Source organism: Phyllostomus discolor, chromosome 5 (genome assembly GCF_004126475.2).
Source record: "Phyllostomus discolor isolate MPI-MPIP mPhyDis1 chromosome 5, mPhyDis1.pri.v3, whole genome shotgun sequence".
NCBI classification, from domain to species: domain Eukaryota; kingdom Metazoa; phylum Chordata; class Mammalia; order Chiroptera; family Phyllostomidae; genus Phyllostomus; species Phyllostomus discolor.
The window spans coordinates 17331559-17352347 of record NC_040907.2 but is presented as its reverse complement, the minus strand read 5'-3'; the positions used below and the strand labels follow the sequence as shown (position 1 = coordinate 17352347).

Genomic DNA, 20789 nt, shown 5'->3' with positions numbered 1-20789 from the left:
GAAGGGGCGGGGCTCGGGCCCTCCGCCATCTCTGGCTCTAAACCCTGGGGCTGTGGTCTGCTCAGCCCCAACTGCCCCCGCCCCCCCGCAAGTTCTTCCCAACAAGGACCACGGGAGGGGTTTCCACATTCATTTGCCTTGAAGAGAAAGCTGTGGGATGGTGGGTGAGGAATGGTGGTGGCTTCCAGAGCCCGGGCCCAGGGCAGGATGTACCCGAGGGGTGCTCCCTCCCTGTAAGCCAGGCACCGGGTGGGGACTTGGTCAGACCCTTGGCAAGGGCAGAGGTACCCAAGGGCACTAGGGAGACACGGGTTAAAGAGGTAAAGGGACCACTGAAGAGACAACACAAGACCATTGTCTGAAGTTAAAACTCTTTATTGTCCTGTCCAGCAAGCGAGCCCTACACATAGGAGTCCGTGGGGCAGGGGTGAGGGGACAAAAACCCTTCCCACAACACGAAGAGAAGAGGGAGCCAGGGCAGGTGGGGGGCACAGCTCCCCTTCAGCTCCCCAGTGGCACTGGCTATTCTGAGGGCCCCCACATCTTGGACCCAAGGGGTGCCATCACCAGCGTGAGGCCCACACCTGGGGCTGGGGCCAGACTTTGCTCCTACTGCACTGATCTACAGGGTGTCACTCTGGACACGTCACTGTCACTCATCTCTCCAGCCTGGCTGGCGGAGCCCGGACCCCAAACTGCAGGGGGAGACAGGCCCAAGTAGGCGAATGTCCTGGGAGCGTGGGAGAGGGGCAGTGTGGTCTGGAGAGCCCCGGGGGTGGGGCACAGACTATCCCTGGTGCGGCTTCTGGCAAAAGGGGGCTCATCCAGCCTCCTGGGCGGTTCTGAAGGCCAGTGGTGAGGGCTCTAGAGCAGCTTAGCTTGTGGAGACTTCCCAGAGCAGCCCACCCCCTCCAGGACCACCGCCCCAACAGGAGGACAGGCTCCAAATGCAGCTCTAGCCTGTGCGATGGGTCCACATGTCCTCCCCTCCCCTGGCGGGCATTGAGCCGAGGCAGGCAGTGCGGGAGCAGCTCTACAGAGCGAGGCTAGGGCCTTTCCAATAGATGAACAAAGAGGGTCCTCAAGCACAGGGGTCACAAGCCTGGGACGGAAGGGACAGGGAACTCCCAAGTGACCAGTGAGATACGACATGCAGACACACGGCCCCGCCGCCAGCTCATCCTCGCCCCGTTCCATCCCCCCCAAGCCCAGACTCCTGGGTCCAAACCAGCAGCAGGCCTATCCCTGCCTTTTGGGGTGAGAAGGGATGAGGAACCAAAAGGGGTGGCGGGTCCAGGGCCATGAGGCAGCCATCACCGCAGGTTAAAGACCAGGCTGGTGGTTAAGATGATGCCCAGGAGGAGGACGAAGGGTAGCCAGGTCTTCACGAAGGCCCCGACGCTGACAGAGAGGAGAGGGGAGCCTGGTGAGTGGGGGTGTCACCCAGAGCCCCATCCATCCAAACCCAGAAGGGGTTGCTGTCCCTGAGGAAGCGCCTGGAACACTCACCCCCTAACTTGGTCAACCAAGGGACTGGGCTGGCAGCCCTCATTGTGGGGCTACCTGGGAGTGGGGGAGTCAGCAAGAGCTAGCACAGTACTGTACTGGAGTCAGGGCCCAGGGCCCAGCGCCAGCTCTGTGTCAGCCTCTGTGTGGCCGGTTAGTCTTCTCGGGGGCCTCTAAAAGCCTCTCACTATAAAAAGACCCCTGAGAGCCTCCTTTTCAGAAGCTCTTACTGATGAGGGCAGCTAGGGGAAAGCTTGGAGAGGGGGCCTGGCTGCCCAGGTGCATGCTGGCTCCCAAGTGGGCAAGTCACTCAACATCTCTGGGCTGCCTTTTCCTGTGAATCGGGACTAATGCCTTTGACCTCACAGATCTTGAGGCTGTGGCCTCCAAGGTCCTCCTGGGCCACCACTGGGGCCCACCTGCCCAGAACCCTGCCTCAGGTGATGGATGCTGGGAAGGGAGCATGTGGGACAGCCGTGTGCACCCCCATGAGGGTCTGTTAGCTCATTCGGCCCGGGCACAGGGCTCTGTGCAGTCAAGCCTCCCCGAGGGGCCAGAACCACTGCCCCTGTTTTACCAAGATCAGCTGCCGCCGAGAGGCCGAGGCAGTCACCTAAGATCTCACAGTGAACAGGTGACAGAGCGGCGCTTGGGACTCAGGTGAAGCTGAACTTCAGCACAGGCGCCTCCCTCTCCAAAAACTCAGCTAGTTTCTGGAACTGTCACAGCTCCGACCAACATCTGCTTTGTCCCTGCTGGCTGGGGGACTCCAGAAGTGGCCCTGCCGGTGCCCTTGGGGAGCAGCCCCGGAGGGAGGGCAGGGGGGCGGCTTACCTGACATACTTCCCATAGAGCAGGCAGAAGAAGCAGAGAGTCACCATGTTCCAGTTGGTGCTGTTGTTGTAGCGCATCAGGTTCAGGGCCAGTGCCACGTGTGAGTGGCAGTTGTCACAGCAGAGGTTGTGCTGGAGAGGCAGGAAGGGTGGGGTCAGGCTGGACTGTGGGGGGACCTCCCACCCTGGTTCTCATTTTCAGGAGCGGCCCACCTACCATGCGGTGCTTGTACTCCTCAGAGGCGTCATGCACAGCTGTGTCCCACGCATTGGGCCCACTAGCGTACACCCGAGCAGGGTCCAACTTCCAGTACCTGAGGGGAGAGGGGGGTTCTGGGCACTAGCTCAGCTCCACCAGTGTTCCCTGACACCCGCTCTGCGCAGGGCCCTGAGCTGGTTGCTGAAACTGCAGGGGAGAGCCAGGTCCAGGGAAGGAAAAGCCACGTTCACGTCCGTGTAACCGTGTGAGACGCCCAGTGCCACGTGGATCCTGGGGAGGACATGAACTAACTCAGTGGAGGGTGTGAGGGGCTTTCTGGGGTGACACGGAGTCCAGTCTGAAGGAGGAGGGGTTAGCCAGGCGCAGAACAGGGAGCGGCCATTCGAGGCAGAGGGGACAGTTTGAGCGGAGTGATGACATGTTGGAAGGTGAGGCTGGAAATACAGGTGGATCCATGTTGAAGGGGCCTTGAGTGTCTGCCCAAGGAGCTTATCCACCAAAAAGCATTCCCCCATCTCTCCACTTGGGGTACTAGGGTGAGGGTGTTAGGGAGAGTAGCAGTGAAACTAAAGCTCATGAATCGCAAGCTAGCTGAGACCCCGAAGGGAGTGCTCAGTACAGGAGCCTAGAGAAGTGATTTTCAATTGGGTGCTGCCGCAGGCACACCAGCCGCAAGGATTTTTTATCTTCATCCAAGGACACCTTTCTCATTGCTTTAGAGAGAGGAAGGGAGAAAGAGAAACATCGATTAACTGCCTCCTGTGTGCACCTGGACCAGGGATCGTACGCTCCAGGACCGGCGATCAAATCCCCAAACTAGGTATGTGCCTCGACTGGGAATCGAACCCACAGTCTTTTGGTTGTGGGACAACACTGCAACTGAGCCACACCAGCCAGGACCAGCTGCGAGAACTTTTAAAACATGCAATACTCGACTACTTTCTCAGGGGCACTGACCTTTCACCCCCTTACACTGTCAAATAAAAAAATGGTCCTGGCTGGTGCGGCTCAATAGATTGAATGCCAACCTGAGAACCGAAAGGTCGCCGGTTCAATTCCCAGTCAAGCTCATGCCTAGCCAGGTGCCCAACTGTAGGTGTGAGAAGCAATAGATAGATGTATCTCTCTCACATTGAGTTTCTCTCCCTCTCTTTCCCCTTTCCCTTCTCTCTAAAAATAAATAAATACAGACTTGCCTTGGCTGGTCTGCAGGTGTGGTTCAGTGGACTGAACGCCAGACTGCGATCCAAAGGGTCACCAGTTCGATTCCCAGTCAGGGCACATGCCTGGGTTGTAGGCCAGGTCCCCAGTTGGAGGTGCAAGAGGCAACTACATACTGATGTTTCTCTCCCTCTTTCCCTCCCTTCCACTCTTCAAAAATAAAATCTTCAAAAAAAAAAAAAAAAAAAAAAAAAAAGACAACAGCCAACACAATAGCCATCCAGTGTGAATGAGTAAAAAATAGACCTATTTTTTGATCAGACTGGCAAAAATATATTTTTTGGTGTGCCACAGATTTTTAATAATTAGTTTCTGTGTGCCATGAGATGAGAAAGGCTGAAAATCGTTGGCCCAGGCACAGGGGACCAACGAGCAATCCGCAGGCCCGGGCGGGGGCTGCTCTCAAACCGTGCAGGACACCAGCTCCTCCTCGGGCCCGGCTCCTCCCGAGTGCGGCCGCTGGGACACGGCACCCGATGCTGCTGTGAGCATGCGGACGAGGGGGGCACTGTGTTCTGAACCACATTTGAGGTGGGCCCCCCAAGACAGAAAAAATTAAGTCCAAAGATCCAAGCAAATTAGCAACAGTTCCCAGAGGGCCTGCGCTGCTCTTGCTCTCTCCAACTGCAGCTTCCCAGGGGGGTTTCAGACTACGCCCCCCTTACACCTTAAAGGGTGTGTCCCTCCTTGAGGGGCAGGAGAAGAGTCCAGGTTTTGGAGTGGAACGGACCTGGGTGCGAATCCCAGCTCTGCTACTTCCTGTGTGATCTTGACCAAGTCTCCCTCTCCTCGCCCTTCCAACGGAGCGGGAAACTCGGCCTTGCCGAGCTGAGGCGAGGCCTCGCTGGCTTGTGGACAAAGGACCCGGCCAGGAGGAACCTGGCCCTAGGGCCGCTCACATGGGCGTTCGTCACTTACTTGGCAGGCTTCCCAAAGGCCATGTTGTCTTCCTGTTGAGGGACAAGAGCAGAGGTCAGCGGGGAACATGCATCCAGCCAGTAAGACAGACCTGGGCAGGTGGCGAAGTGCAGTGACTGGGCATGGCGGGCGGGCGGGCAGAAATGGGGCCCAGGCCTGCTCTGGGGCTGGCTCGGCGTGCGAAGTGCTGGCAGCAACTCATGTGGGGGGAGAAGGCAGCATGGCAGGGGTGCAAGAGTGCGGTGTGCCAAGACCAAAGGCTCGGGGTGCCAGCCCCATGGTGTGGCTCCCAGGAATTCTCTCCCTCTCCCTGGGTCTCGTTCTCTCCAAGTTCTCTGGTCCATCTCCAACCTTTGATTGCAGGGATGAAAGAGGGCACCCTCTGACCTCCCGACCCAACAGTGGTGCCCACGCAGAGAGCCCTTCTCTGCCCGTACCCGTCCGACTGCATTCAGAGCAGGACGGCGAAGGGGCCGGGGCTGGAGAACCCTTCCGTGAGGGGGGCATTCCAGCTAAGTCCTAGACATGCCGCATGAGGTGTGTGGGAGATGTGCAGGGACAGATTCTGGGTTCAGAATCTGCTGGCTGCTGGTCAAAGACGAATCATCATAAAAGTACGTGACAGTGAAAGCGATGGATGTGAAAGCCCTTTGCTGTGTTGAGATGATCATCAGTACTATTAATATGAACAGGTTAGCGCCACCCCACTCTTTCATTTCAGCCTCTGATGAAACTACACCCTCAAAACAGGCAGGGTGCTGCCCGAACACCTGGAACACACCCACCACACCCACCTGGGACACAGCCCCCGCAAAGACCTGAGAACACAGCTGATTCGTTGTAGAAGGCCCACCCCCTCTTCTCCATGGCCAGCCCGGGGGAACCGTATCAGCCTCCCCTGTGCCCCCACCTTGTGGCTCCCACCTTCTGAAGGTCCAGAGATGTGCTTCCTGGTGGTCTGACTCTCCACTCTTGCCTCTAACCCCTACCCATGTCTCGGGAACCCAAGGGTGGGCAAAGGGCTGGGTCAGTTACTTAAGAAACCTTCTGGCCACACTGCCCTCCTGGCCTGTCCTGGAGGCAAGAGAAGGGGTAAAGGGGTCAAACACTGGTGAGGAGCAGGGGGCCAGGGCTGGGGGCTGCGTGCTACCTGCATTCTTTTGGGTCTTGGAGAGACAGGAGGATGCCTGCAGGCAAGACAGGCCGACCTTCCACCTAAGCCTCGGAACCCTCCCGAGTGGGGCGGAATGAGGACTCACCGAGACAAAGTAGGGGCCAGCAAAGTCCCGGATGACTCCTGTGGATGTGCAGATGCCCATGTGGCCAATGATGGGGAAAAACCACCTGTGAGGAAAAAAGGACAGGGAAGGAGCTGAGCCTAGGGACACTCCATCTAGTGTGAGAGCCTGTGACTGTGACCCTGTGTGATGAGTACCGGCAGGGTGGCTACCGGGCTGCAGACGCCAAGGAGAGGGGCAAGTGCAAACGAACAGCACAGTGCGATACTGCCCACCCACACAGAATATAACTAAAAGGTCAATAACATTGAGTGGGTGAGGCCCTGGCTGGTGTGGCTCAGTGGGTTGGGCATCAGCCTGCAAATGGAAAGGTTGAGCGTTCGATTCCCAGTCAGGACACACGCCTGGGTTGTGGGCCAGGTCCTCAGTCGGGGGTGCGTGACATTGATGTTTCTCTCCCTCTCTCCTTCCCTTCCCCTCTCTCTAAACAATAAATAAAATCTTAAAAACAAAACTGGAACTCTCAATCACTGACCGTGACAGTATAAACGGTTTCTATTAATTTTGAAATCCTGGCAAGCACAACGCTGTGCGCCTCAGCGATTCCACTTCGGTCCCACGCCCGACAGAAACAAGGGCGCGCGGCCACCGAAGCCCCGCGCAGGAACGCTCACGGCACCGTGACGGCAAAGGGCGGGGAGCAGCACCTGTCGGCGCCCATCACACTTCACACTTAAAATGCAGGGTCCAGCACAAATAACACCCCTTTTTCATCACAAAATCTCTTATCACAAAACTATAAGGACGTAATTCTATAACGTAACAATATCACACTCAAGCATACCATATGGCATTTTAGGTGAAATGTTCAAACTGAAACTATAAATCATCACACCCACGTTACTACCCCACCAACCACACTCAAGTAGGCGTTACTTCTGCTGGACCCTGTACATGCACTTTATTATTTGTCAATTATATCTCAATGAAGCTGATTTAAAAAAATAATGAGCCCTGGCTGGTGTGGCTCAGTGGACTGAGCAATGGTCTGCAAACCAAAGAGTCCCTGGTTCGACTCCCAGTCAGGGCACATGCCTGGGTTGTGGGCCAGGTCCCCAGAGGGGGTGCTTGAGAGGCAACCACACATTGATGTTTCTCTCCCTCTCTTTAAAAAAAAAAAGAAAGAAATAATCCCAATGTCTAACAATAGTAAAATGAGTATGTAAACTGGGTCACAACCACGTAATGAAACAGTAGGTAACAAGGAAAAAGAACAGATTTCTGCTACACACAACACATAGTCTCACAGACTAAGACAGAGGGAAAGAAACCTTATGCAAAGGTACGTACTGGGTTGGCCACAAAGTTCATCCATCCCCCCCCCCCATTAAGATGGCTCTAGGAGCATTTAGTTGTCTTTAACTTCGTTCAAAACAAATTTGTTAGATTGTATCATGACAGCTATCATATCAGTGTGTATAAAAAAACTTATCAAAATTGGTGAATTTTTGTATAGCAATTTTAATACTGAAGATGAAATAAAATATGCAACATTTTTGGCATATTATGCTTTATTATTTCCAGAAAGGTAAAAACACAAAAAAAGATCTGTGTAGTGTATGGAGAAGGTGCCGTGACTGATCAAATGTGTCAAAAGTAGTTTACGGAGTTTTTTAAAATTAATTAATTTATTTTTAGAGAGAAGGGGAGGGAGGGATAGAGGGAAACATCAATGTGTGTTAGCCTCTCGCGCACTCCTTACTGGGGACCTGGCCCCCAACCCAGGCACGTGCCCTGACTGGGAATCAAACTGGTGACCCTTTGGTTCGCAGGCTGGCACTCATCCACTGAGTTATACCAGCCAGGGCTGGTTTACAAAGTTTTGTGCTGGAGATTTCTCACTGGACGAAGCTCCAAGGTTGGGTAGACCAGTTGAAATTGACAGTGATCAAATTGAGACATTAATTGAGAACAATCAACATTATACCATGTGGGAAATAGCCAACATACTCAAATATCCAAATCAATAAAGTTATTGGTGAAAATGAAAAATGTGTCTTCAATTTTACAGAAAATACCACACAGACGTTTTTGTCAACCCAATACATACTATTCCGCTTACGTGAAGTTCAAAAACAGTCCAAAGTAACCTATAGAGCTAGAAGGCAAGAGAGGGGAAACCTCCATGGTAACACTGACAGGCAGAAGGAAGCCCTTTGGGTATTTCAAATGTTCTCTATATTGACCTAGGTGTCTTAAGTATACATATGTAAAAACTCATTGAGCTCTATACTTAAGGTTTATACATTTTATAGTATATGTTATATCTCAATAAAAAGTTTTTTTAAAAAAGGTAGGGGAGGCATTTAAACCAGTCTGTGGGTGGGGGTAGTTCAGGGAAGGCTTCCCTGAGGCAATGATGAAACTGTATGTGCAAGAGCAGAAATCAGGAACTAAAAGTTCAGATTCTTAAAAGCGATGGGCATTTTGTTCTGGCTGGTGCGGCTCAGTGGACTGAGGCCAGCCTGCGGACCAAAGGGTCGCCGGTTGATTCCCAGTCAGGGCACCTGCCTGGGTTGCAGGTCAGGTTCCCTGTAGGGGGAGTGTGAGAGGCAATCACACATTGATGTTTTCCTCTCTCCCTCCCTTCCCCTCTCTTTTTAAGTAAATAAATAAATAAAATCTTAAAAAAAAAGTGATGGGCATTTTAATAAAACCAAATCTCAGATGGATCCCCATATGGAAAACACAAGGGAATCCCGCACTCTGTAGTCTCTGAGAACCATGGCCCTAAGGGCCTGGGTGCAGGAGAGACTGATCCATTTTAAGAAGGACTCACAGAACCAGTGGCCAAGTGCTGGTCTCAAGGCTGCACCCTGCGAGGGAGGTGGCAGCAAATGCAAGGGAGACGCGGCTCACGGAAGTGATTCTGTGAAGCTGAGGCAGTCAGGAAGCCTTCATAGATGAGGTGACTTTTCACCTTACCCGTGAAAGGTCAGGACGTCTACAGGCAGAAAGTGAGACTCCAGAGCAGTAAAGCACAGCATGAGTCTGCAGAGTGGGCAGGGGTCAGAGGTGGAGGGAAAGAGAGCGGCCAGTTCAGAGGTTATTCTGGAATGCTGGCAGGAGAAGGTGGTGACCCTGCCCACATTATGGTTGGTGGCGAGAAGCCGATGGAACCAAAGATCCTTAAAGAAAGACTGGACAGTTTTATGACTCTCGAGAGGATACAGGTCTTCCAGGTCTGCAGCCTGAGCACCTGAGAGGATGGGGCCAGAGTGGTTTTCTGAGAATGTAAGTTCAGATTCCATCATTCCTTTGCTTAACACCCATGCATGGCTTCCTGTTACACTTGACACTCCTTTCAGCAGTTTGGTCCCGCTCATCCTCTCATGCCTCTCTCTAGCCCACTGCCTGCCTCTGGTTCCTCAAGTACACTAAAGCTTAGTCTGCATTTGTCTCTGCCGGGAACACCTTTCCGCCAGAGCTTCAGAGCGCTGGCTGTTTCTTACTGTTTAGGCCTCGGCTTGACTGGAACTTCAGAGGTCTTCCCTGACCGTGCCCTGCAGAGTAGTCACACTCAGCCCCAGGCGCCCTCAAGCCCACTCGGTTTTAATTTCTCCACAGTACGTATCCACTACTTTCTGAAATGATCTTTACTTACACGGTCACTGGCTCTCTCTTCCTACTGGTACATAAGCTGCAAGAGAGCAGGATTTCCTCTTATTTATTAGAGTCCCCAAGTCAATGCCTGGCATGTGGCTGGAGCTAAGTATTCACTGACTAAATCATGAATGAGTGAATGTCCCACATTTAAGAGTAGCGTCAGGCTCTGAGTCAGACCTGGGTTGAGTCCTGACTTGGTTTTGAGCGAGTTACTCATTCCCATCTCTGTCAGTGAGAGGTGGGCAGTAACGATAATTACCTCAATGGGTGGGGGGCTACCATGAGGATTAAGTAGGATATGCTTGCAAAAGTGCTTAGCATACTGCCTTGCACTTGGTAGTTGCTCAATGTTGTTATCATGACGTGTTCAATAAATAAATAAATACACGCTATCTGATTGGCTGGACTGGCATAGCGTAAGTTGCTGAAGCTCCATAGTGGCCACAGGATGGACACTCAGAATTATGGGAAAGTATTAATAGTTTCTCTGGCTTCTTAGACTCTAATCTCAGAACCCCTTTGCCCCCCAACTCCTTTCGTCTAGTTGGGGAGATGTGGGACCAGTACCCCATGTACCGCAGCTGTGCTGGCAGCTGGTGATGGAAATTAGGAGTGCAGGCTGGAGACAACAGCAGAGCCCTGTGCCCAGGGAAGCCCCAGAGAACAAACTCTCAAATTATTCATCAGTCTGGAAGCTTCACGAAGGCAAGCTCCACAGCTGCTTTCCATGTAGACCTAGTACACATAGGTCCTCAACAACTACAAATTGAATGAATGAATGAACAAATGAATGAGTTATGAAGTCTGGAGCTTCTACCTGGGAAGGTAGAATACTTCAGCGGAAAAAGCCTCATGCTGGCTTCTAAGCCTTTATTTCCTCATCTATAAAATGGAGAAGACAGTATCTATTTTCATTAGGCTGATGTGAGGACTGAATAAGATAGTCAATGTGATTGGCCCGGAACAGAGTAAGTACCCAATGTGAGCTGTTTTTATTAGTAATAGCTATTATATGGCTTTTCGTGCAGAATTGTCAACATCTCTGAGGGGTGGACAAATCTTGGGATTCAGCTGCCTCCTCTCTGATCCCCCTGAGACAGAAGACAGGTCCCTGTGCCACATCGGCGCCTTGTTCTGCGCTCTAGGTCAGCAGCCGTCACAACCCACCAGGAGGCAGTCCACCTGTCTGTCTCTCTCTCCCTACTGCCGGGGGCTGAGTCTTTCTACGGAAACACGAGCCCTTTGATGGGGCGCTCCGCTCTATTCATCTTGGTCTTATGAACACTGTAAATAGATCTAAATAGAATTGGGGTGGGAACTGCCTCTGGCCCAGATGACTGCCAATTATGGTGTCTCCACCTCATGTTGCTACTAGCTCTCTAAAGAGCAGAGGATTCCACAAATGTGTTTTTAAGAACAGAGAAAAACCAAAGAGATCTTAGGATAACGAGAGGTACAAAAGCAATATATTCCCTGACTATCCTCCCACTTATTCATTCTTCCATTAACATTTATTTCATTTTCTTCATAGCACTAATCACTATCAGAAGTTCTCCTGTTAGTTTACTTGTTTACTACCTCTCTCCACCATGATTTAAACTCCATGACAGCAGGAACCATATATGCTGTGTTCACCACTGTATATTCTTATCACTTAGAACTATTCTATAGAACATTAAGTGAATTAATAAACTCTCTTTTGTAAATCCTCACCTGAGAATATGTTTACTGATGAGAGAGAGAGAGAGAGAGAGAGAGAGAGAGGAACACTGATGGGTTGCTTCCCTTTTGCATCTCAATTGGGGATTAAACCTGTAACCTAAGCATGTGCCCTGACCAGGGATTGAACCTGTAGCATTTTGGTGTACAGGATGATGCTCCAAACAACTGAGCCACTTGGCCAGGGACATATTTTCTTATATATTTTATTTTTAAAGAACTCAGACTTAGATATTCCTAAACAAATGCATACGCATTTGAAAATGCAAAAACAAAGTATTTTTACATAAAACAAGAATTAAAGTCATTTTAGGATCAGCAACAGATGAGGCCAAAAATGATCCTTTCTCCACACCGGTTGGCTGTTCTGGATAGAGGAAACAAAACTATCCCATCAGGTGAGAGAGGAAAGGACGTAATCAAAGACAGAAAGTTATGGCACCAGAAGCCTGAGTTTGGGGTGCCTCTGCTTAGTGGCATGTGCCCCTGATCAGGATATTGAACGACTCCAGACACTCAGCTTCATCATCTCAGAAGATAATTTGTATCTTAGAAAGTGGCTGTGAATCGTTTCTCGGCCTCTTGGCTAATGTCAAGTGAAAGTAGCTGCGAAATTCAGAGAAAATGGGTGTGAAAGAGCTTGGCCAACTGTCCAGCACTGTGAGGAGTGCTTATTATCAGCTGTCAAGACCAAAGCAGGAGGGCAAATCAGCTCTCCACAACCAGGAGCTCCTCGCTAAATGGTGACAGCAACGTCTCCTTTCTCTCCTACAAACGCGAATGCTACACAAAGAACCTTTGTTTGAGAGGCAAGCACCCTGGGACCCAAACTGAGATGATGTGTAATCTCCAGTCTCACCTGTAAGACAAAGGGTTGGACTCTCAGATCTCTGGGGATTCCAACAATGTTAACATCCCAGGAACCTGTATGGTCCCAAGTAAATTCTTCCAGACCCAGCAGGATAGGAAGTGATCAGCAAGCATTTGCTCAATGAATGAAAAAAAACGAATGAATGAAGATGTCTTCTCAAACCGTGTTAGGGGCCCCTCTTCTGTACGAACTTTCTAGCCACAGACTCTCTGCCGCCGGTCTACAACGGTCTTTCTCCCTGACTAGACCCGTGCAATGAGGGAGGGGAGCGTGTCCCATCAACAGTAGAAACTGGCACTGCGCGAGGCAAGATCTGAAGGCCGGACCGAAAGGAAGGGGTTGCTGTGGATCGGGGCCGGCAGGTGGCCCGGGGGCGCCCCATGGACGCCGCGCGGGCCCAGGCTCTCCCCGTCCTCAGGCGGATACTAGAGGAAACTCACGTAAGCACCGGGATGGGCGTCCACACCACGCAGTAGGGGAAGCGGCTCCGCTCCACGTCCATGGCGCCGCCGCTGGAGCCGCTAAATTGCTTCTTGTCCGTCTCGGCCGCCGTCGGCGCCTCCACTTCCGCCATTCCGGGCGGGGGTGGCGGCGGCGGCGGCAACAGGAGCAGCGAAATCCCTTCCGCTTCCGCCCCGCCCTCTGCGTGGCGTCACCTCCGGAGGTGGGGTCCGCACAGTTTGGCCTTCCCCCCGGGAATTCGAGTCGAGTCCCTCTGGGCCCGGGTTGCCCGTTTCCCCTTTCTCCCCCCTCCCTCCGTGCCCTCCAGCCCCGCGGGTTTGATCCTAAGGGATGCCCTTAGGCAGCGTGCAGTCTGGTGCAGGAGACCGGCCGAGACCTCTAATTCATTAAGCAGATTTCTCGGTCCTAAAAGGTGTGATACAGTCGCTATTTATCGAGCACTTCATCCGGGCCAAGCACTTAACATAGTTTTTAATCGCCATAAATTGGTTAGACATGTGAATTTAGGCATTTCCTCCAGGTTACAAGTGAGCAGTTGAGGTTCAAGGGGTGGTAAGTGCCCACGACTGAAACCCAAGTCTGTTTCCCTTGTCCTTTCCAGTCTGTGATCTCTCACGAGGCAATGGTAGCACAAAGGACAGACTAAAATATTGTGGTGTGTGTGTAAAAGTAGGGGAGACTTGCCTGAAGATATGAGCTGAGTCTTGACGTTTACTAGGTAGCACGGGGGTAGGGGTGGAGGGATATGTGCAGCGGAGCAAAGGACGTACTTAAGAGAGCACAGTGTGCAGGAGTGTGAATATCACCTTGGCTGGAGCAAATCACAAGCTTTAGATGAGACGCGATCCCTGCATTGTACAAGTGGGAAAACTGAGGCTCAGGGAAGTTACTAATTGTCTGAGATCACACACGATCATGTAAAGTTAGGCTCAAAACTTGGATCTTTGGAGGTTTTTTTAAGGATGCCAAGATGGACAAAATAGAATATGCTGGGGTGGGAAGGGAAATGGGGGAACGAGGAGCAAGACAGCAACTAAAAACAAGGCCAGAGGGAGATAGGGACAAGTCTACTCGGGAAGGTGGGAGTTAGGCCTTTTGGGGAAGGTCTTTCATTGAATTACCTTCCTTCAAGGCTGATCTACAAAAAAGCTGCTGTCCTAACACCTTATATTTTAATGCATTTTGAGGGGTATGTCTGCCTCTGTTATGGAACTCCAAGGTCCTTGATTTCAGTAGCTAGCATAGTTCCTAGTGCAGAGTGGATGCCCACTAGATGTTTATGGGTTTATTGAATGATTGAATGGATGTTTTATAAAGGCCTCATAGATTCCACAACTGGAAATGATTCTGACCCACTCAAAATTTGTTGAGTATGTTTGTGCCTCTCCTGTGACCCATGTGTAGTGTGTGATCCTTGAAGGGCAGCAACCAGCATCTAGCATAAGGTTTGGAATACATTAGATGTGCAGTTTGTTGAGTGAATAAATTACTTCTCAATTCAATCACTATAGCTGTCTAATCTCTTCTGAATCATAGGCTCTGAGGAAGGTCTGTGCCTTAGACATTCCTTTACCATCACTGTCAACACACAATTCTAGCACAGGGTTTATGAGTGCCCTTTAAGCACTTACCGTAGGTGTGGATGATCAAACAACCTAAGTTTTTCTTAGGGCCTGTCACAAATTAGGCAGTACTAACACAAGTACTGCATTTAACCTGACGACTTTCGGTGGCTTCAGTGAGCTTCGGATAAACACAAATATCTTGCCACGGTTGACAAGGCCTGCGTGTGGACCCTGCCCTTATATGTTTACTACACTATGGCTACCCCGACCTTTTTTCAGTTCCTCTTATGTGCCATGCTGTTTCATATCCAGGAGTGTGGCACACACTGTTCTCCTGACTCAAACCCCCAACCCCCAAGACCTAAACTGGCTAGTTTCCATTCATCTCATAGTGAATGTCACTTGCTCAGGGATCCCTTCCATGGTCACCCAATCTAAATTAGAAAGTCCCCGCCCTGGCTGGTGCAGCTCAGTGGATTGAGTGCCGGCCTGTGAACAAAGGGTTGCCTATTCAATTCCTAGTCAGGGCACATGCCTGGGTTGTGGGCCAGGTTCCCAGCAGGGGGTGTGCAAGAGGCAAACACACATTGATGTTTCTCTCCCTCCCTTCCCCTCTCTAAAAATAAATAAGTAAAATCTTTAAAAAGAAAAGAAAAGAAAGCAAGCCCCTGGCAATCTCCCTTAGAACCTGTTGTTTTTCCTCATAGCACACTTGCAGCTATGTCCTTGGATTCCCCCACCAAGCTGGAAACTCCTTGAGGGCAGAAACTCCCTGTTCACCTTTGTAACCCGATGCCTAGTAGTGTGTAGAACACAGCATTTGCTTAATACATATTCGCTAAATTGAATTAATGGCAAGTATTGATAAACTTGGTGTCACATGCCAGCTACAGACAGACTTAAGAGCAGCAGCCTAGCTTATCGCCTGCTACCTCTGGGTGCTCCAAGCTTTTTGAAGGGGTCCATGGAGGTTGATAGGCAAAATGTTCAGGAGTAGGGTCTGACCAGAAAGCCCTAGCTCATCTTCCCCACAGCCTGCCCCACCCTACACTTGGCCTAGGCAGCTGCAGCTGCAGGCACATGAGGAAGGCCAGGTACCTGGAGGGAGAAGCCAGCTCCTTCTCTGACTCCTCTGGTGCCCCAACCCCAGGCTTGCTCCTCACCACAGCCCATCCACAGGGCACCCTCACACATACACATCATCTTGTTTCTCCCACCCACTCTAAAAACTTCCTTGGCTTATGCCCTTGCTTCCTCTGCTGCCACCACTCCTATCACCCACAGCCAGATGGGAAATCTCCATCAAAGACTAACACTTCCTTCCAGGCTCAGGATCACAACAGGGTCCTGGAAGAAGCTCCTCTAACAGAGAACTCAGGAAAGGACTGATAGGGCTCAAAGCTACCCCTCCCCCCAACACACACCCCGACCTAAAATAGGAATGACCATCTGGATCCACTTATAGGGCAGGCTGGGGGAGGGAAGGGGGGCAGTGCTGGGACTGTTAAGCTGGGAAAGCTTGGAGGGTAGGATGTTGCTTGTCTGAAGGGTGAACTCAGGGCACGTCTTCTCTTGGTGGAAGTCCCCTCAATTGGCCCCATGTACGAGCTCCCAGGGCTCACATTCTACCTCTCTCAGGCCCTTTCACTCCGCCCTCCGGCATTCCAGGCCCCCATGGGCTAGCCCCAAACTCCAGCCTTCTTTTCCAGCTCACCTCTGTCTCCCTTGGGACTGGCTTGGAGTTAACCTCACTGGGATGTCTGCCTATCAGAAAGCAGAAACCTGCACTGCATACCTCACGTCTTTGCTCACACTGTTCCTTCAGCGGAATGCCCTTCCCCTCCTCTCCTACACCCCTTTCAAGGTTTCTGGCAAATGCTCCCTCTTTGCTCCCAGAGCACGGAGGCTGTTTCTACCTATTGAATATTCATGTGTGCTTGCATTAGCATTAGCTGTTTACATATCTGTCTCCCCCAAGAGACTGTGAACTCCTTGAGAAGGGGACTGACTGGATCTCTTGGTCCCTGTATTCCGCACAGCAGCCGGCAGATAGGAAGTGCTCAGGGAATGTCACTGGAGCTATTTGTTGACCATAGGTGGCCTCCTTTAAGGCTGGGGGGGAACCACCTCGGTCAATAGGCCAGGGAAGCAAGGCTGAGCCAGGACCACTGCAGCTCGGAGGAGCTGCTTGGCGGCAGGCAGTGTGGGAGGGCAGTGTCCTCTCTTCTGCAGCCTTTCTGCTTCTGTCCCATTCGTTACCTTCTCTGTTTCCTGGAGACCGGGGTTCTTCCCATGAAGCCCCAGACTGTCTTCCAGGATGCCTTCAGACCTTTCGGCGGTGAGGAGAGGACCATATGGAAACAGACCTTCTGACCCTTCAGACATCAGAGTTCACGATTTTCTTCTCCATTTCATTTTACAAATGGACAAACTCACCCAAGATTACAGAAAGCATAGCAAGGACTAGAATCTAAGCCTCCAACTCCCAGGTGGGCAGCAGCGCACTATGGTTGAACAGGTGGACTTGCGAGTTAGCTAGCGAGCCCAGTGTTTGAACCTTTGTCAGTGGCTGTCATACCTTAGGAAAGTCACTGGACCTGTCAAGGCATCAGTTTCCTCATCTCTAAAATGGGAAATGGTAATTCGCATCAAGTGAGGCTTAACAGGCCACATCTGGACAGCTCCTGGCCCAAAATACACACTCAGTGTTCGCCATTACAGCAGTTAGAACCACACATCACCATCAGAGGGCTCTTGACTGCTTAGACAGCACTTCACTGTGCACAATCTCATTGCGATTTGGAGCCTTCCAATGTGGTGAAATAACTACAGCAGTATGGTAACACCCATTTACTGATAAAGTGAGAGGTCCAGGAACTTTCCTGAGGTCTAAACATATATTATACAGGGTTGGAGTTCTGAACCTCAAACCTGGGCTGTCTTTGCTGGTGACCTCGTTTACGACCATTAACGAGTGGATGAGGCCAGCCTGGGATTTTATAAATCACCATAACATAGGTGCAAACTATGGCCTCCTAAGTCCAGAACCTTTTTTTTTTTTAATCCTCACCCGAGGACACGTTTGTTCATTGATCTCAAAGAGAGAGGAAGGGAAAGAGAAACATCAGCTGCCCCTCGTACATGCTCCGACTGGGGATCGAACCTGCAACCTAGGCATGTGCCCTGACCAGGAATCAAACCCATGACCTTATGGGATGATGCTCCAACAAACTGAGCCCCCTGGCCAGGGCCTCTTTCCTTTTTAAAAATTTAATCTTTGTTCTTCCCCCCACCATTACCATTTAGTCCCCTTATACCTTCCTCCCCCAGGCCAGGACATATTTTCTATAAGGAAAAAAAAAAACACCTTGGGAGCAGGAAGCAGAAGCAAGCCAAACAATAGCGTGCCTCCTGCCTGCCAACGTGTCCACTGGAATGCCTCCTGCCTGCTTCCCCTGCCGGACACAGAGCCTGGCACACAGCAGTGCACTTGATGGCAGATGTATGGGGAAGGACTCACAGTTTCCAGTGAAATACAACACGCAGGGATCTTGCACAACCCCCTTCTTTGCTATTTCACTTTTTCCAGACACTGTAGAGGCTCCAGGAGGGCAGGGACTAGTGTGTTGTGCACATTTTCATTAAGCCAACACCAGACACACATTAAATAAGAAAATGATCTTTCAAGAATTGGACCAGGAATCAGAGATTAGGGATCCAGACCTGCCTTTGCTTCTAATCACTGGGGTCCTTAGACAGCCCATCCCTTTTTCCTGCCCCTCTTTGCAACTCATTGTCCCAATTTGTACAACTTGGGGACTGGGCTAGAGCAGTGGTTCTCAGCTCTGGTGGTAATTAGTATGAATCTCAGATGCTTAAAATAAGGGATGGATGCCCGAGACCCATCTCAGGCCAATTAAAAAAGGATTTTGGGTGGGCCGTTGGTAGTTTTTAAAGTATTCTGGGTGATTCTGATATGTAGTCAGAGCTTAGATCCTCTGAGCTAGATGATCTCGCACTGCCCTGTAAGTTCTGCAACCACATTTCAGCACGTTCCTAGCACAAAGACTGGCAGCAGGCCTCTGGGGCTACACCTGCCCACCACAAACACAGGGGTCCCAATTCCAAAGTCTGTTTTTGTTTTGCCATGCGCTCACTGTGTGGGCTTATCTGAGCCCCAGGCTATCAGCAGGGCTGGTGAGAGCTTTGGATGAGTCACACATGCGGAAGCACATTAAAAATGGAGCACCACGAATCTTTTTACTGTCTCTAGTTTTGCCTCTTCCAGAATGTCATCTAGCTGGAATCCTGCAGTGTGGCTTTCAGACTGGCCTTCTTTCACTGAGCAATATGCATTTAAGGTTTCTTTGTCTCTGTGGCTTGAGAGCTCATTTCTTCTCTTTTATCGATGAATAATATTCCATTGTATGGCTGTGCCATAGTTAATCCGTTTACGTTTTGAAGGACTTACTGGTTGCTTCCAGATTTTGGCAATTACAAATAAAGCAGCTGTAAACACTCTTGTAGGTTTTTGCATGGACCTAAGTTTTCAATTCATTTGGGTAAACACTAAGGAGAGTGATTGCTGGATCCTATGTAAGGCTGTATTTCTTTGTAAGAAGCTGCCAAACTATATTCCAAAGCGGCTGCACCATTTTCCTTTCGCAGCAGCAATGAGTGAGAGTTCCTGTTGCTCCACATCCTCACCAGCATCTGGTGTGGTCAGCGTTTTGGATTCTAGCCATCCTAAAGGTACACAGTGGTAATTCACTGATTTAATTTGTAATTCCCCAGTGACATAATGGATATCTTTCCATGTTTATCAATCACCTGTATATCCTCTGGTGAAGTGTCCATTCAGATCTTTTGCCCATTTTTTAAATTGGGTTGTTTTCATATCATTTAGAGTTCTTTGTATGTTTTGGATACATGTTCTTTATCTGATGCACTTGGTAAATATTTTCTGTCCTTGTCTTTTTCATTCTTTTAACAGTGATTTCCAAGGGCAATTTATAAAGCCCTATTTAACAGTTTTTCTTTCATGGATTGTGTTTTTTATGTTGTGTTTAGAAACTCAGTGTCCAACCCCAGGTCACCTAGATTTCCTCCTATCTTAGGTCTAGGATCCATGTTGAGTACATTTTTGTGAATGGTATAAAGTCAGTGTTCAGATTTACTTTTTTTGCATGTAATGTCCAATTGTTCCAGCACTACTTTAGTGGCAAAGACTATCCTTCCTACTTTAAATTTTCTCCTTTGCTAGAGATCAGTTGAGCCCTGGCTGGTGTGGCTCAGTGGATTGAGTGCCAGCCTGAGAACTGAAAGGTCACTGGTTCTATTCCCAGTTAGGGCACATGCCTGGAATGCAGGCCAGGTGCCCAGTTGGGGGTGTGTGAAAGGCAACTGATCTATGTATCTCTCACACATTGATGTTCCTCTCCCTCTTTTCCCCTCCCTTCTCCTCTAAAAGAAAACCTTTTAAAAAAGATCAGCCCTGGCTGGTGTGGCTCAATGGATTGAGCATGGAATGCAAAACAAAGGGTCACCAGTTTGATTCCCAGTCAGGGCACATGCCTGGGTTGTGGGCCGGGTCCCCAGTGGGGCATGTGAGAGGCAACCACACATTGGTATTTCTCTCCCTCTATTTCTCCATCCCTTCCCCTCTCTGTAAATAAATAAAATCTTAAAAAAAAAAAAAAAAGAAAAGACCAGTTGACTATATTTGCGTGGACTGACTTCTGGGATTTCTATCCATTCCAGTGGTTTACTTGTTTATTCCTCTGCCAGGACCACACTATCTGGATTATTGTAGCCTGTAAGTCTTGAGGTTGGGTAACATTAATCCTCCAACTTTGTTCTTCATGTTGGCTATTCTGGGTCTTATGCCTCTCCGTCCATATAGACTTAAAAATCAGTTTGTTGATATTCACAAAATAACTCGCTGGGATTTTGACTGGGATTTCACTGAAGCTACAGACCAAGTTGGGAAGAAGTGACGTCTTAATAACATTCAGCCTTCCTATCCGTGAGCATGGGATATCTATTCACTTATTTTGATTTTTCTTGATTTCTTTCATCAGTTTTGTAGTTTTCCTTATGTAGATCTTGTACATATTTTGTCAGGTTTATTCCTAAGTCCTTTTTTAAATTGAGGCTGGGCTGATGAGGGCTCAACAGGCAGAGCAGCGAGTGACTGTGTGACAGTGTAGTGGTGGGTACCTGACATCACGCACTCGTCAAACCCCACAGAACTGTACCATACAAAGGTTGACCCCCACTGTAAACTGTAGACTTTAGTTAACAATAATGTATCAATATTGGTTCATTAATTGTAACAAATGTACTGTACTAATGCAAGATGTTAATGGTAGGGGAAACTGAGCCAGAGACAAAGGAGGCGTCTGGGGCTCTGTATTCTCCACTCAGTTTTCTGTGTGCCTAAAGCTGCCCGAAACAATAGCCCATTAAAAATAATGACAAGGAGTGCCAACTCCAAATGAAAGGGGCCCCCAGTAAAGTCTTCCAATGGCCCCTCCTGGCTTACGGGACTAAGCCAACATCCTCTCACCA

General features: G+C 50.0%; 1 protein-coding gene across 1 annotated transcript; it reads right to left on the bottom strand.

The window, feature by feature from the left end:
- Window positions 1-359: 359 nt before the first annotated feature.
- Window positions 360-12844, bottom strand: TMEM222 (transmembrane protein 222; the record flags this gene model as incomplete). The annotated part of the gene is made up of 6 exons (XM_028512612.2): window positions 360-1401; window positions 2341-2471; window positions 2557-2653; window positions 4699-4730; window positions 5958-6042; window positions 12633-12844. Coding segments are annotated over 6 exons (645 nt in total), but the record flags the coding sequence as incomplete, so codon positions are not given.
- Window positions 12845-20789: the final 7945 nt, after the last annotated feature.